At 38.0% G+C, this 12,838-nt stretch overlaps 1 protein-coding gene across 1 annotated transcript; it reads right to left on the bottom strand.

The window, feature by feature from the left end:
- Positions 1-8,592: 8,592 nt before the first annotated feature.
- Positions 8,593-10,972, bottom strand: LOC149945623 (uncharacterized). Its single transcript, XM_090176636.1, has one exon. It carries the CDS (start codon positions 10,970-10,972, stop codon positions 8,615-8,617), a length of 2,358 nt encoding a protein of 785 aa, XP_090032762.1. The 3' UTR covers positions 8,593-8,614.
- Between the last annotated feature and the right edge of the window lie 1,866 nt (positions 10,973-12,838).

Below are 12,838 nucleotides of genomic sequence, written 5' to 3'. Positions count from 1 at the left end.
TGATGCTGTGCATAATAAAAATTATTTTCAGTACCAAAAGATTTATTCAATGATAATAGACATCCTTCTGCGTTGAGTTTGCAAGTTCTCTCCCCACTGGTTTAAGGGGTTTTCCCCCGAGTTCTTCGGTTTCCCCTTCCATAAAAACTTGTTGAGGTTAACGGTAATAGTTAGTGTAGGGAGCTGTTGGCTCTATCGCGTGGCATGCAGGGCTTGCCACCACCCTCCTACGCATTGTAACCCGGCCACCTGAATTAAAGGCTTCAAAAGTCGCTTGACGACTTAGGCCTAAGGTGGTGCCTTGGGTATTAGACTAGCTGATTATTATAGACATTTAATGCAAGTGGTGACTTCAAAGATACACTCTTCTTCGCAGTATTTTCCTGGGCGCGTCCATGTTTGGTTTTCCCCTTCTGCCCCATCCTCCATTATGGATACCCAAAGATTGGATGCTAGACTCCTCCGCTGAGGGCAGAGGCAATGGCCGACGAGCGAGAGGCAAGTAAGAGGGGTAAAATAAAGGCGCGAAAAAGAGTTTATAACCCCTTTTGTAACTGGCATGGGAAATATTATAATTTTATGTCCTGATGAAGAACTCTGGGGGAAGAAAATTACTAATTACTTTTTGAATGATACTCAATCTACTATAATCTCTGTTGATAAACATATAGTGGGAGCGCAAAATAAATGAAATGTTTGGAATTGTCATACATCCCCGAAAAATTATTGATACACACGTACCCGGATTTATGCTCTAAAATTATGAAAAATATTTTTTAATTTCCTATTGGTTCCTAACGATTCACCTCTACTATGTTTTGCATGGGTCTTAAAAGACATTTGTGCTCAGAAAAATGTCAAAGTGATATTCCAGCACGGACTGTAAATTTTAGAGAACCGGTATTCTCGAGGTATTTTACGCCCCGGGGCGTTCACCGATCAGGCTGACGGAAGTCGCTCAAGGTCATTAAAAAAACCTAAAGATTTCCAGATAACATGGGTGGGGGGGGGGGATTAATTTTCCCGGTCAAAAACAGGGGTGCCTTAACGCGATAATCATCCCTCTATTTCTTTTCTATCTCTATGCGTGGTACAAATGACCTTGACGGACTCTCTATTTCGAAGTGATTGATGCGCGGGGAAACCAAAATTCTACAGGGGAAGGCTACGCTTTACTCGTCCTCTAAAATTTACAGTCCGTGATTCCAGGTAAAGTGTGGGAGGAAAATCACTCGCAAAAATTAACTCCAAATTTTGCCCAACTCTGGCGCAATGCTTTACTTCATCTCCATTATATCCGTATCTCATCTATGATATTACCACATCTCGTAATCAAGACTCAGCGTCATTGAAAATCGTCATTTCCAACTTTTAAATATCAATAAAATGAGATCTTTTGTACACATTAAATAACTATTCGAATTAAAAGTCCCCGCGAAACGGTCAATTCTCTTCGGTGGCACGTGCGAACGATTTAATACGGAGTTCGATCGGTTTTAGTTTCCTCAATCTAACTATACCCGTACCGACCCTTTGATGTTGAACAAAGACGGATTTTTCGCCCCCGAATAAAAATTTTACGCAAACGTCCCCGCGAAACAGTCAATTTATTTGTCAGCGAACACTGAGGCGACTCTTTGCATGAATGGGGTATGAACAAGACAGCCAAGGCCGTAATATTAGTTTCACATTGATGAGGTGAAATTAATTTTCCCCTAAGCCTTGGCGCGTGTCAAAAGGGTTCAGTATAGCGTCAGACTTCAGCTTCCTAACTATATTAAAAGTTTGAGCCCCGTACCTCAAATCCAATCCAAACTACGAAGAAAAATCGTGTAGGATCTATAAGCCTTGGCGCATGTTAATATGGTTAAGCATAGTTCCAAACGTAACCACCTTCACCTATATTCAAAGTTTAAGCCCCGTATCTCAAATCCAATAGGAACTACGAAGAAAATTCGCGTACGCTCAATAAGCCTCGGCACGTGTTAAAAGGTTAAGCATAGCGTTAGACTTCAGCTTCTTTATATGTATTCTAAGATTGCGTCCCGTATCTCAAATCCAAAAGAAACTAATGTATTAATAACGCATTCTCCGGGAGATTTTTGGGAACTTTCGTACTCTGCGTAACAATCAACGCTCAAAATCGGAAAATGGGGGCTGTAGCGTCCCCTGTTTACCTGACAGAGCTGAAACGTGCACACAGTGCAGAGGTATAGCAGTTTTAAAAATTAAAAAAAAATCGAAATTTAAAACCTATTCATTATGCTTGGAGAAAACGTCGTGGTTATATCACTCCATTAAAAAGATATGGAAGGTGTTGCAAATGTGGGCGCCGACTACAACAACCAAAACAACAACCACACCACACAACTTTCCATCGAGAACAATAGTTCCTCTCGATATATACAGGGTGCTTTGAATTGCTCTGACTGGGAATTTTTTTATGAAACTGCAAGAGATAGAGTTGCGAAATTTTCAGGGTATTATTTCTAGTGTGGGATGCGGTGGGATCGCTTTAAATCCTAAATTAGAGAAAAATAGGAAACAATTTCGGGTTTTGGTAAAAAATATTTTTTCACCGGTAGGTGATAGAAAAAACGTTCAATGAGAAAATTGTAGAATGCTGTCGAAAATGTTCAAAACAAGTTGGCAAGCCAAAATATACCTCTCCACGGAAGAGTTTATAATTTTCAGTGAAGCATAACATGTATCCGTGGTTCTGTGGTAGAACGCCCGCTTGTCACTCTGGAGGGCTCGAGTTCGAAGCCTGCGCTATGCAATCGCAAATTCGCATTAAGACTTAAACACAATTGTCAAAAGTGCGTCACGTACAATCACGAAAGAAAATTATACTACACCCAATGACAACAAAAAGAGGGCGCTTTTGTAAAAACCTTTTCCCTACTTCTAAGAAACTGCGTACGCAGCCGCTACATATTGCCCCGAAAATGCGTACGCGTTCGCAGCCCAGACAGACCCACAGACACTCACACCACCCACAGACACGGTGATTGTAAAACCCCTGGTAAAAATTGGTTTCGTTGGAAAAGAACACTTTTTCACGAAGATATGAGCTGATAAAAAAACAAGCTGTCCATAGGGGCCACTAGCCTTCGCATTTTGCTACGTAAATGAAAGAAATCAGGTTAAAAGATTAAATTCCTTAAAAAAAAGTACATGTAATTTACAACAACTCCGATTGAATGTTTGGGTGGGTTTGCTCGGGGATCGAGTTATTGGCCCATTTTGCCTCTCAGCTCGTCTTAATGGACAACGCTACTTGGCGCTTTTGCAGAATGGAATAGCAGACGCTTTAGAAGATATTCAGCTTGAAGCTTACAGACAGATGTGGTACCAACATGACTTCGCACCACCCCAAGTACCTAGATGTGTAGTTCCCTCAGCGTTGGGTTGGCAGGAACGGTCTCGTTCGATGACCTGCGAGGACGTTTTCTTGTGGGCGTTCATCAAAGCACAAGTTTACGTGACGACCGTTGAGAACATCGAAGATTTTCGTCACCGAATCATTGCAGCCTTCGAACTTGTCACTCCTGATATGATCAGACGCTATTCATTTTAACCATGAATATCGAACTGCATTAGGTTGTCTAGCCTCAGTCGCTAGGATGGGAGGGGCTTAGTTGTTATGACGTTGGTCACGCGCCGCCGCTCAAAAATTGTATTGAAGCGCAACGTTTTGAAACTTGACTAGCTTTCAGTGCCAAGGCTTAGCGCGAAATTTATTTGGTAAAATTTGAATACACATCATTTTGATTGAAACATCACGAGTCATTTTCTTCACTGGTTAAATCGCGCAAGCGGCGCCATCCCGGAAACTTTTTGTGGATCGAGTCAACGCAAACGCCTGTCTCTTGATTGGCTCAAGTGATTACGTAAGGCGCAGAAAGGCACCGCCCATTTTAGCCCCAGATGGTAGAAAGGGTATAGATATAGTTCGATATACATGGTTGAAATGAATACATTCATGATTTACGTACAAAAATGCGACGGCTATTGGCCCCTATTGACAGCTTGTTTTATTCATCAGCTCATATCTTCGTGAAAAAGTGTTCTTTTCCAATGAAACCGATTTCTTTGAACATTTTCGACAGCACTCTACAATTTTCTCTTTGAAACATTTTTTCTAGCACCTACCGACAAACCCTAAATTATTTCTGATTTTTCTGAAATTTAGGATTTACAGCGATCCCACACTAGAAATAATACCCTAAAAATTTCACAACTCTATCTCTTGCAGTTTGTGAAAAAAATGCCCAGTCAGAGCAATTCAGAACATCCGGTATATATATCATGTGGAACTAAAAAAAGATTATACATAAACCAGTTCTACGAACTGAAAAAACAGTGTTTATTCTTGTAAGTGTTACGGCTAAGAAGGGACAGACATTGAAATAAATTTCGAATTCATGTTTTTACGAAACATCATAACAAAAAAAATGTACGCAAAGTTTATCCAGAATAAACTCTATGAACGTTAAGAGATTATATACAAAATTAAAGAGTGGAAAAATAATTATGATGTGCGATTCGAAAATCGCTCTTGTCTACGTCACTCCGTAGTCGGAGTCGACCAAAAAGAATGGTCTAAAACTATAATTTTCGATGATGATGATTTATTGAAGCGTCTATTGCGAGGTCTATTGCCACTTATTCACACAGCTTTCACACATTCGGTTTAAACTTCGGTCAGTAGGTGGCTACCTTTTGACTAAAATTTAAACGACGCACGAAGGTCATATGTCTGAAATTATTTAAAGAAATCTTGACCTTCAATGCAAACTTTAAAATGGGAAAATTTGGGAACCACTTCGTTAGAATAAGGAAAAAAACTAAATGTTTCTATAAAGAAAAAGTGTAAATGTTTCTATAAAGAAAAAGTGTAAATGTTTCTATAAAGAAAAAGTATAAATGTTTCTATAAAGAAAAAGTGTAAATGTTTCTATTAAGAAAAAGTTTAAATGTTTCTATTACGAAAAAGTTTAAATGTTTCTATAAAGAAAAAGTGTAAATGTTTCTATAAAGAAAAAGTGTAAATGTTTCTATTAAGAAAAAGTGCAAATATTTCTATAAAGAAAAAGTGTAAATGTTTCTATTAAGAAAAAGTTTAAATGTTTCTATTAAGAAAAAGTGTAAATGTTTCTATAAACAAAAAGTGTAAATGTTTCTATTAAGAAAAAGTTTAAATGTTTCTATTACGAAAAAGTTTAAATGTTCCTATTAAGAAAAAGTGTAAATGTTTCTATTAAGAAAAAGTTTAAATGTTTCTATTAAGAAAAAGTGTAAATGTTTCTATAAACAAAAAGTGTAAATGTTTCTATTAAGAAAAAGTTTAAATGTTTCTATTACGAAAAAGTTTAAATGTTCCTATTAAGAAAAAGTGTAAATGTTTCTATTAAGAAAAGTTTAAATGTTTCTATTAAGAAAATGTTTAAATGTTTCTTTTAAGAAAATGTTTAAATGTTTCTATTAAGTAAAAGTTTAAATGTTTCTATTAAGAAAAAGTTTAAATGTTTCTACTCAGAAAATATTTAAATATTTCTATCAAGAAAAAGGTTTAATGTTTCTATTAAGAAAAAGTTTAATGTTTCTATTACAAAAAAGTTTAAATGTTTCTATTACGAAAAAGTTTAAATGTTTCTATTACGAAAAAGTTTAAATGTTTCTATTACGAAAAAGTTTAAATGTTTCTATTACGAAAAAGTTTAAATGTTTCTATTACGAAAAAGTTTAAATGTTTCTATTACGAAAAAGTTTAAATGTTTCTATTACGAAAAAGTTTAAATGTTTCTATTACAAAAAAGTTTAAATGTTTCTATTTCTAAAAAGTTTAAAAAAGTTTCTATTAAGAAAAAGTTTAAATGTTTCTATTAAGAAAAAGTTTAAATGTTTCTATTAAGAAAAAGTTTAAATGTTTCTATTTCTAAAAAGTTTAAAAAAGTTTCTATTAAGAAAAAGTTTAAATGTTTCTATTAAGAAAAAGTTTAAATGTTTCTATTTCTAAAAAGTTTCTATTAAGAAAAAGTGTACATGTTTCTATTCAGAAAGAGTTTAAATGTTTCTATTTCGAAAAAGTTTAAATGTTTCTATTACGAAAAAGTTTAAATGTTTCTATTAAAAAAATCTTAAATGTTTCTATTAAGAAAGTTTAAATGTTTCTATTAAGAAAAAGTTTAAATGTTTCTATTAAGAAAAAGTTTAAATGTTTCTATTAAGAAAAAGTTTAAATGTTTCTATTAAAAAAAAAGTTTAAATGTTTCTATTAAGAAAAAGTTTAAATGATTCTATTTCGAAAAAGTTTAGATAAGAAAGAAACATTTCTCCAACCGTATTCATTTTCCGCTAACCATTTCCGATACCGGGTCTTCGCGTAGTTCCGCTAGTTCGGAATATTCCCATTCTGTTAATTCTAGCGACGAGGAGTGTCATTATAAGCGTTATTTCACGCAATATACGTATAAAAATAAAGTCTTTAATCAGTATGAAAACCACGATCTTACCAAGGGCCCGTTAAAATTAATCGAGTGACTGCAAAGCCTCAACCTCATTGCGAAAGATGTAACGTGTCCCAATTGCGACGACATAATGGTTCTTAGCAAACGGACGAGAACCACCGACCAGTGGCGTAGCCAGGAGGGGCACAGGGGGCACGTGCCCCCCCGAAACGTATGGTTGGTATGTACAATTTTTTTATTTTTTGTTTTACTTTTTTTCATTGTGTGCCCTCCCCGAAAACAAATCCTGGCTACGCTACTGCCACCGACAAGTACGTTTGGCGTTGCGATAAAAGACGAAAAGTGCCGTCAGCTGTCAAACCGAAGTTTCATTTCGGAAAAATTCATTTTTTCAAACCACCACCTCGATTTGCGGGAAATTCTTTTAATGGTGTACTTTTACGTACGCAACTTCGGTCTGCAGCTTGAAATTGCCGCAACACACGGTGTTTCAGAAAAATCTGTGTCTCAGTTTAATCATTATTGCCGAAAAGTAGCTGTGTAGGAGGTTTTACTTAATAGTCTCCGTCCGCAGGCACCCCTTCCTCCCCTCTTCGATCCGTGACTGGAGCGAAGTGAGTGCGCGGCGCCGTCAGTAGCCAATGTATAGTCTTTGGGCAATTTTTAATTGACTTTTTAAATAATGCTTTGCGGGGAATAATTTTTGCACCCTTGGAATCTCCCTAAAAAGTACTTGATTGGGGGGTCGGAAAAGGGGAACAAAGGGAGTGGCGGGGTTATTGTTCCAATTTACCAAAAGTTTATATGTTTCGCTTAAAAGAAAAGGAAATAAAAATAAACGGTTTTGTTTAAAGAATTTGAAAGGGCAACGAAAGTATCGTGGGTAAAACTCCGTGGAAGAAACTGCTCAGACCGCACAGTGTCACTATGGAAGTGGGTTCTAAGCTGGCATGCTTTAGAGCTCCGTTCAGTCTGACCAGATTCTGAAATTTAGTTTTCCCAACGCCATTTTTGTTTCCCTTTAAAGGGAGTATGAACTTTAATTTTCACAGTGGATCAACGAATTTCTGCCGCCCGGCTTAAACTATGGGTGATTAACGCCATACTTGAACGTCTGTGAGCCCAAGCTCGATTTGAGAGCAAGCATATGGAAAATGCTTAAGGTGAGCCAGAGGCCGAGCCCCAGTTGAGGGGCAGGTCACTTCCTTGAAAGATTAAATCCGATTTAATCGTGATTATTTTGATTAAATTAAATTTAATCACGATTTTGTTGATTAAATCACGTTTAATCATTATTAGAATGTTTAAATCTGATTTAATCATGTTTAAATGATTAAATCAGATTAAAATGATCAAATCCTGATTGAAACGATTAAATCATGATTAGTAGGATTAAATCGCGATTAGAAATTTGAACGAGAATCAGAATGATTATATTGGTGATGGGAATGATTATAATTGTGCGTGATAGAACAAGCGGATTAGAATAATTTTATATGAAAAAAGTAGTTCCTATTACAATGTTAACTCATGGGCCAAATAATGATAAATTTATCATTATTTGGCCCATGGTTACCTTAATTACTAAGCTAGGATAACTCGTGTTACAAAGCTGTGATGTTTTCGGATGTTTTAAATGAAATGTGATAAGTTATTTTTTCAATCATTTCAATCAAACACAATTGCGATAGAACCATCAATATTAATAATTAATATGAAATTATCGTACTTTAGTTTTGATTTTAATTTTAAAATCTCGATTCGACCGATTAAAATGATTAAATCGTGATTAAAATGATTAAATAGTGATTAAAATGATTAAATATGATTAAAATTATTAAATATGCTTAAATAATTAAATCCTGATTAAAAAGATTAGAACGTGATTAGATTGATTAAATCGTGATTAGATTTTCTAATCTTGATTACCCGGAATTAATCATTTTACTATGTTTAAGACGCACCCAAAATGGAAGTGACCTGCCCCTCGGCCTCAGTGTGCAACTATGATCGACGCTAGATACGTTGAAAACAAGTCGAAGCGTGTGATAGCAGCAGATTTTTCGATTTAGTTCATACTCCCTTTAAGAAAAGACCCGAATCGTACCTTTCACGTCGAATCGGAACGGAATCGGATATATCTACACTTTGGCGGAGTGCGTGAATGTTGTCCTGGAATCATCCGAAGAACGGTGACTTCGGCTGAAGGAAGACCTCTCAAGGCTGATGCTTCCAACGAAGCGATGAATTCGATCGAATCCATTCTTCCAGGGGACACGAGCGAAGGCGAAGAAGATGAAGACACCCTGAAGGCCGTTCACAGTTATGTACAAGTACCTCAAATAGTCGCTGCTTCCGTAAGACGATATAATGCCCAGAATCCAAGTTAGTCCCATCAGAAGAGCCAGTTTGATGAAAAGAATTAAGCGTAGTCGATCTTTCTTCTTTCCTTTGTTGTTTTCTCGGACTTTCGAAGTACTTTTGGCCGTAGACGCTATCTTGAAGGAAGCCATGATGAAGAAAGCCCAGTTTATCAGCAACAGAAACGTCAGCGGGGCGGCGAAGAAAAAGATCAGCGCTCTGTTGTTGGAAATCCAGCACACTCCGTACAGTCCTTGTCCGTAATTCGGCTTCAGCCAGTCCCAATCGGAAGCGTAATCCATACTGACGGCCGTGAGTACCACGATAGCCGGTGTCATCCAGGCGTAGAAATTGTAACCTATTAGTCTTCTTTTGGCGTTGGGCTTCTGTACTTCGTAGGGAGACGAGAACGTACGATGGATGTCGTAAGCCAGAACATTCATCCAGAAAAAAGACGCTAAGAAGAAATAGTGTATCGAGATACCAACCGCCACGCATATTCGGGGATTTTCGGTGCTATTAGCGCCGAATAGAAACAGAACTTGATAGGCGAAGACCGACAGGGCTAGCAGTAAAACGCATCTACTGGCTAAACTGACTGAGCGTTTCATGGCCATGTAGCAAATGAACTTCCCGAGTAGCGCTATCAGCGAGGCGCCGAGACAAATGATAGTGAGAATACGATCGATTCTGAGGCAACGGTCTCTGGACATTTGAGGCGCTGGTTCAATCGTTCCCGAGTAGCATTCTTTCTCGTACAGACTTGATCCCAATAAACAGCGATTTCTCCAGTTGGTGGTTATCTTGTGTTTCCCCAACAGAACGGACAACTCCGGAACGCGATTGGCTCTATCTTTTCTCAGACAACTAATACCGGTTCCCAGTTCGTGATTATCGTCACTGAAAGACAAGGAAAAGTCGAAGAACAAGGACATGGCAGGCGTCAGCCCATCCTTGCCCTGTGTGGCGTATTTGTTCTGGCTCGAAATGCCCCCGGCGTCGCAGTTCAGTTCCCTCTCGGAGACACCGGCGCAGAAAGCGCAAAATTTATTTTTAAATTTAATTTTGGTACTCGCGGATCCGGTTTTCACCGGAGCGTAATAATACTTGCATCGCGTCGCTCGATGCTGTTGTCTCTTATTTTCGGAGCCGCCGTTGCACGTTTTTTCCAGTTCGTTGTCGCAGTCGCGAATAATTTGTTTGGCCCTCAAAGATTCCGGTTTTTGGTAAACGATGGAACAGTACCTTATCATGCTCATCAAGGTCGGGTGATTGGTTGATTGTTGAATTTCGTTCCACGTGTCCGAATAAAAATAAGTATCGTTTGGGTAGGTGCAATTCACTCGTGCCAATCTCCACGGAGTTACTTTCAATTCGCGATTACAAATTGCGCAGAATACATTGGCGTAGGTCACGTTACTCGATACCGACGTAACCGGTAGATTTCTCGAGACCCATATTAACAGTTGCCGGTTCTTGAATGTCTTGTCCTTCTCCGTATGTTGCTGTCGGCAGAATTTCCTGTAATCGTTGTCCTCGTAATCTTCGGGACAGTCCGCCGTCATGATGAAGGATTCTCGTTTGAAAGCAGCCGTTGGTATTTCGACGCACTGACGACGCCATTCGGGTAATAACACGTTCGATAAGTTGTCTCGAGGCTTAGGGGCGTCCCAGCAACAATCTCCGTACAGAAAGCAGTCGGATTCGCAAGAACAAAATATGTATCCCTTCACGTTAGTCTGATTTCTGTTGACGCAGTACTTATGCGTTCCGGCGCATTCCAAAAGTGAAGGATCTTTGACGTTAACTCGGACATCGTACGGAGAAATCGAAGTGATGGAGTGAAACGGCGGGAAAGACACTTTTGGATATGGTCGTGCCTTGGTCACGGACTTATCGTACGTTCGTTGATAGGCTTTCGGTGTGGGTCTAAAATGGAATCGTGGCGCCAAAATTTCTCCATTCCTGACTGCTTCATCGTTGAGTTGTCCAATCTTTACCAAACGAAACGGTTTTGAATCATCCGTTTCATTATCTCGCGTTCCATTGTACTGAGCCTCGTTAAACGAACAGAAAGGCAAATCTCTTCCGATGATAATTAGCACGAAAAGAATGTATTTTACTTTCTTCTTTTCCATCGTGATCCGCGCTTCTTCGGCTGTATTTCGGCGAAGAGATACTTCTAGAGATGCCGATTCTTGGACCGCCCCAGTTCGTAGAAAACCTTAACGAGAACTGACTGTCATCGGCGCAGCAACAGGACGACCAGCGATGGTCTTGCCGCGAAGAGTGACGAAGTCTGTTGATTTAAAGGTGGCGACGACTTTAATTTCCTGTCCATTGGAGCCAGACCTAAATACAAAACATACACTTTCATATATCGTGCTAACCTTGAATATTTTTACGCTTGCAGGTATTAGGGAGGTCTCACGTTCGACCTTTCAAAAGGAAACGCGTACGCTTTGCAAACGTTTCGTCAAGTTAACTTGGCAATGTTACTTAAGTCTTCTAAAGTTCCCGTTTCGGTTTTACTAAATCTCGCTATTTTTCGGATATCAATTTGACAACCTAGGAACGAGAAATATTTTCTTAAACGCGTTCTTATAAAACGCAGTGTTTCAAAAAGCTTACGCAATGTCATATACACGTCAAAAGAGATTTAACGTGAAATATTCCCATATTTATACTTCATAACAAAATATTAAGGCTATCAGCATGAATTTAGTATACGACTAAAAGTAACATGAGAACTATAAGTATGACAATTGCACCTATTAGTCCATGCATTTATTACTACCACAATTAACATAATAAAAATGACAATCACCAAAAATTATCGCCAAACTGTTGAGCCTCCTAGTGTCTAAATATAAGTTCGATTGCGAGTCCAATTCGGAGCTGGATGAAAGTGTCAGTGTCGAAAACAGGTTCCGAAAGAAAAACGCACTAGACAATAGGAACTGTGATACTTTTTGCTATTTTGTTACTTATGCTCATATCAGAATCATTATTTTGCAAACGTAGGCTTTAGTTTTCACTATGAAAGTGTTTTAAATTTCGCTAAACCTTGGACTTAAAAGATAAACCAGTGAACGTATGAAATTACTAATATAGTTTACGAAGTTGGTACTAAAGGTAGAGCTATTTCAATAAAATTCAGCTTATCCTAAATTACTCGGAGAATGTGAATTTTTGTAAATAAACTGCACATAAAATGTTTTCAAATCTCAAATTCGAAATATACGAACTATGGAGTATGGACGAGGTCAGTAATATTAATCATGTCACTTTAAAAGTGTTTCAAAGTTTGATAAGCCTTGGCGTCAAAAGAAGGCGAGTACATTCCCGTAAAGATAGTACTTGAAATCGCTATCGGATAGCTCAAAAGTTTTTATGCAGTCACTGTTGTAGAAAACAATTTACCATAGGGTCATACTAAGGCTTATAATGTTAATTACAGTATGATTAATATAGTTTCTCTTTCATAAAAGTTTGTGAAAAATTGGACATGCTTGGAGGTTGTAGCTCAAGAAGGATTTTATAAGTATTGAAGGAATTTTTATTTCGTATGAAAATGTACATTCCCTTTCAGAAAAACAATCAAAGCGCCAAAAAAATGAAAGTTGGCCAATTTCGATTTTATTTCAAACAAAATAGTATTTTTTGGCCGGCTAGGTTTTTAGTTTTGCCTGGCAGCACTGGTTCTCCACACCGAAAATGTCGGACGTTTGCGCAGCCGAAATATCAGGGCGTTGCGGTTAAGTATGTCATAAATTTGAGGTCGTGTTCTTTGGGTCATAATGAGTCAAAAATATCCCATTGACATGGGTTCTAAAATGCTTTGTTTCATAGTTTTAGACCCAGAAAAACCGGACCCCAAAACAACGAAATAGCCAGTATTGTTAAGTTAGCTATTCTGCGTTGAACCCAATTGTTATCATCAGGAATCCATACCTCTACTTGGAATGCTCATCTCGGCAGATTTTCGTCTCGATGTGGCTGAC

This window comes from Leiobunum rupestre, chromosome 5 (assembly GCF_980474605.1).
Source record: "Leiobunum rupestre chromosome 5, qqLeiRupe1.1.hap1, whole genome shotgun sequence".
Taxonomy (NCBI): domain Eukaryota; kingdom Metazoa; phylum Arthropoda; class Arachnida; order Opiliones; family Sclerosomatidae; genus Leiobunum; species Leiobunum rupestre.
Note: the sequence above shows the minus strand (reverse complement) of the source record. Positions and strands in the feature narration are given on the sequence as shown.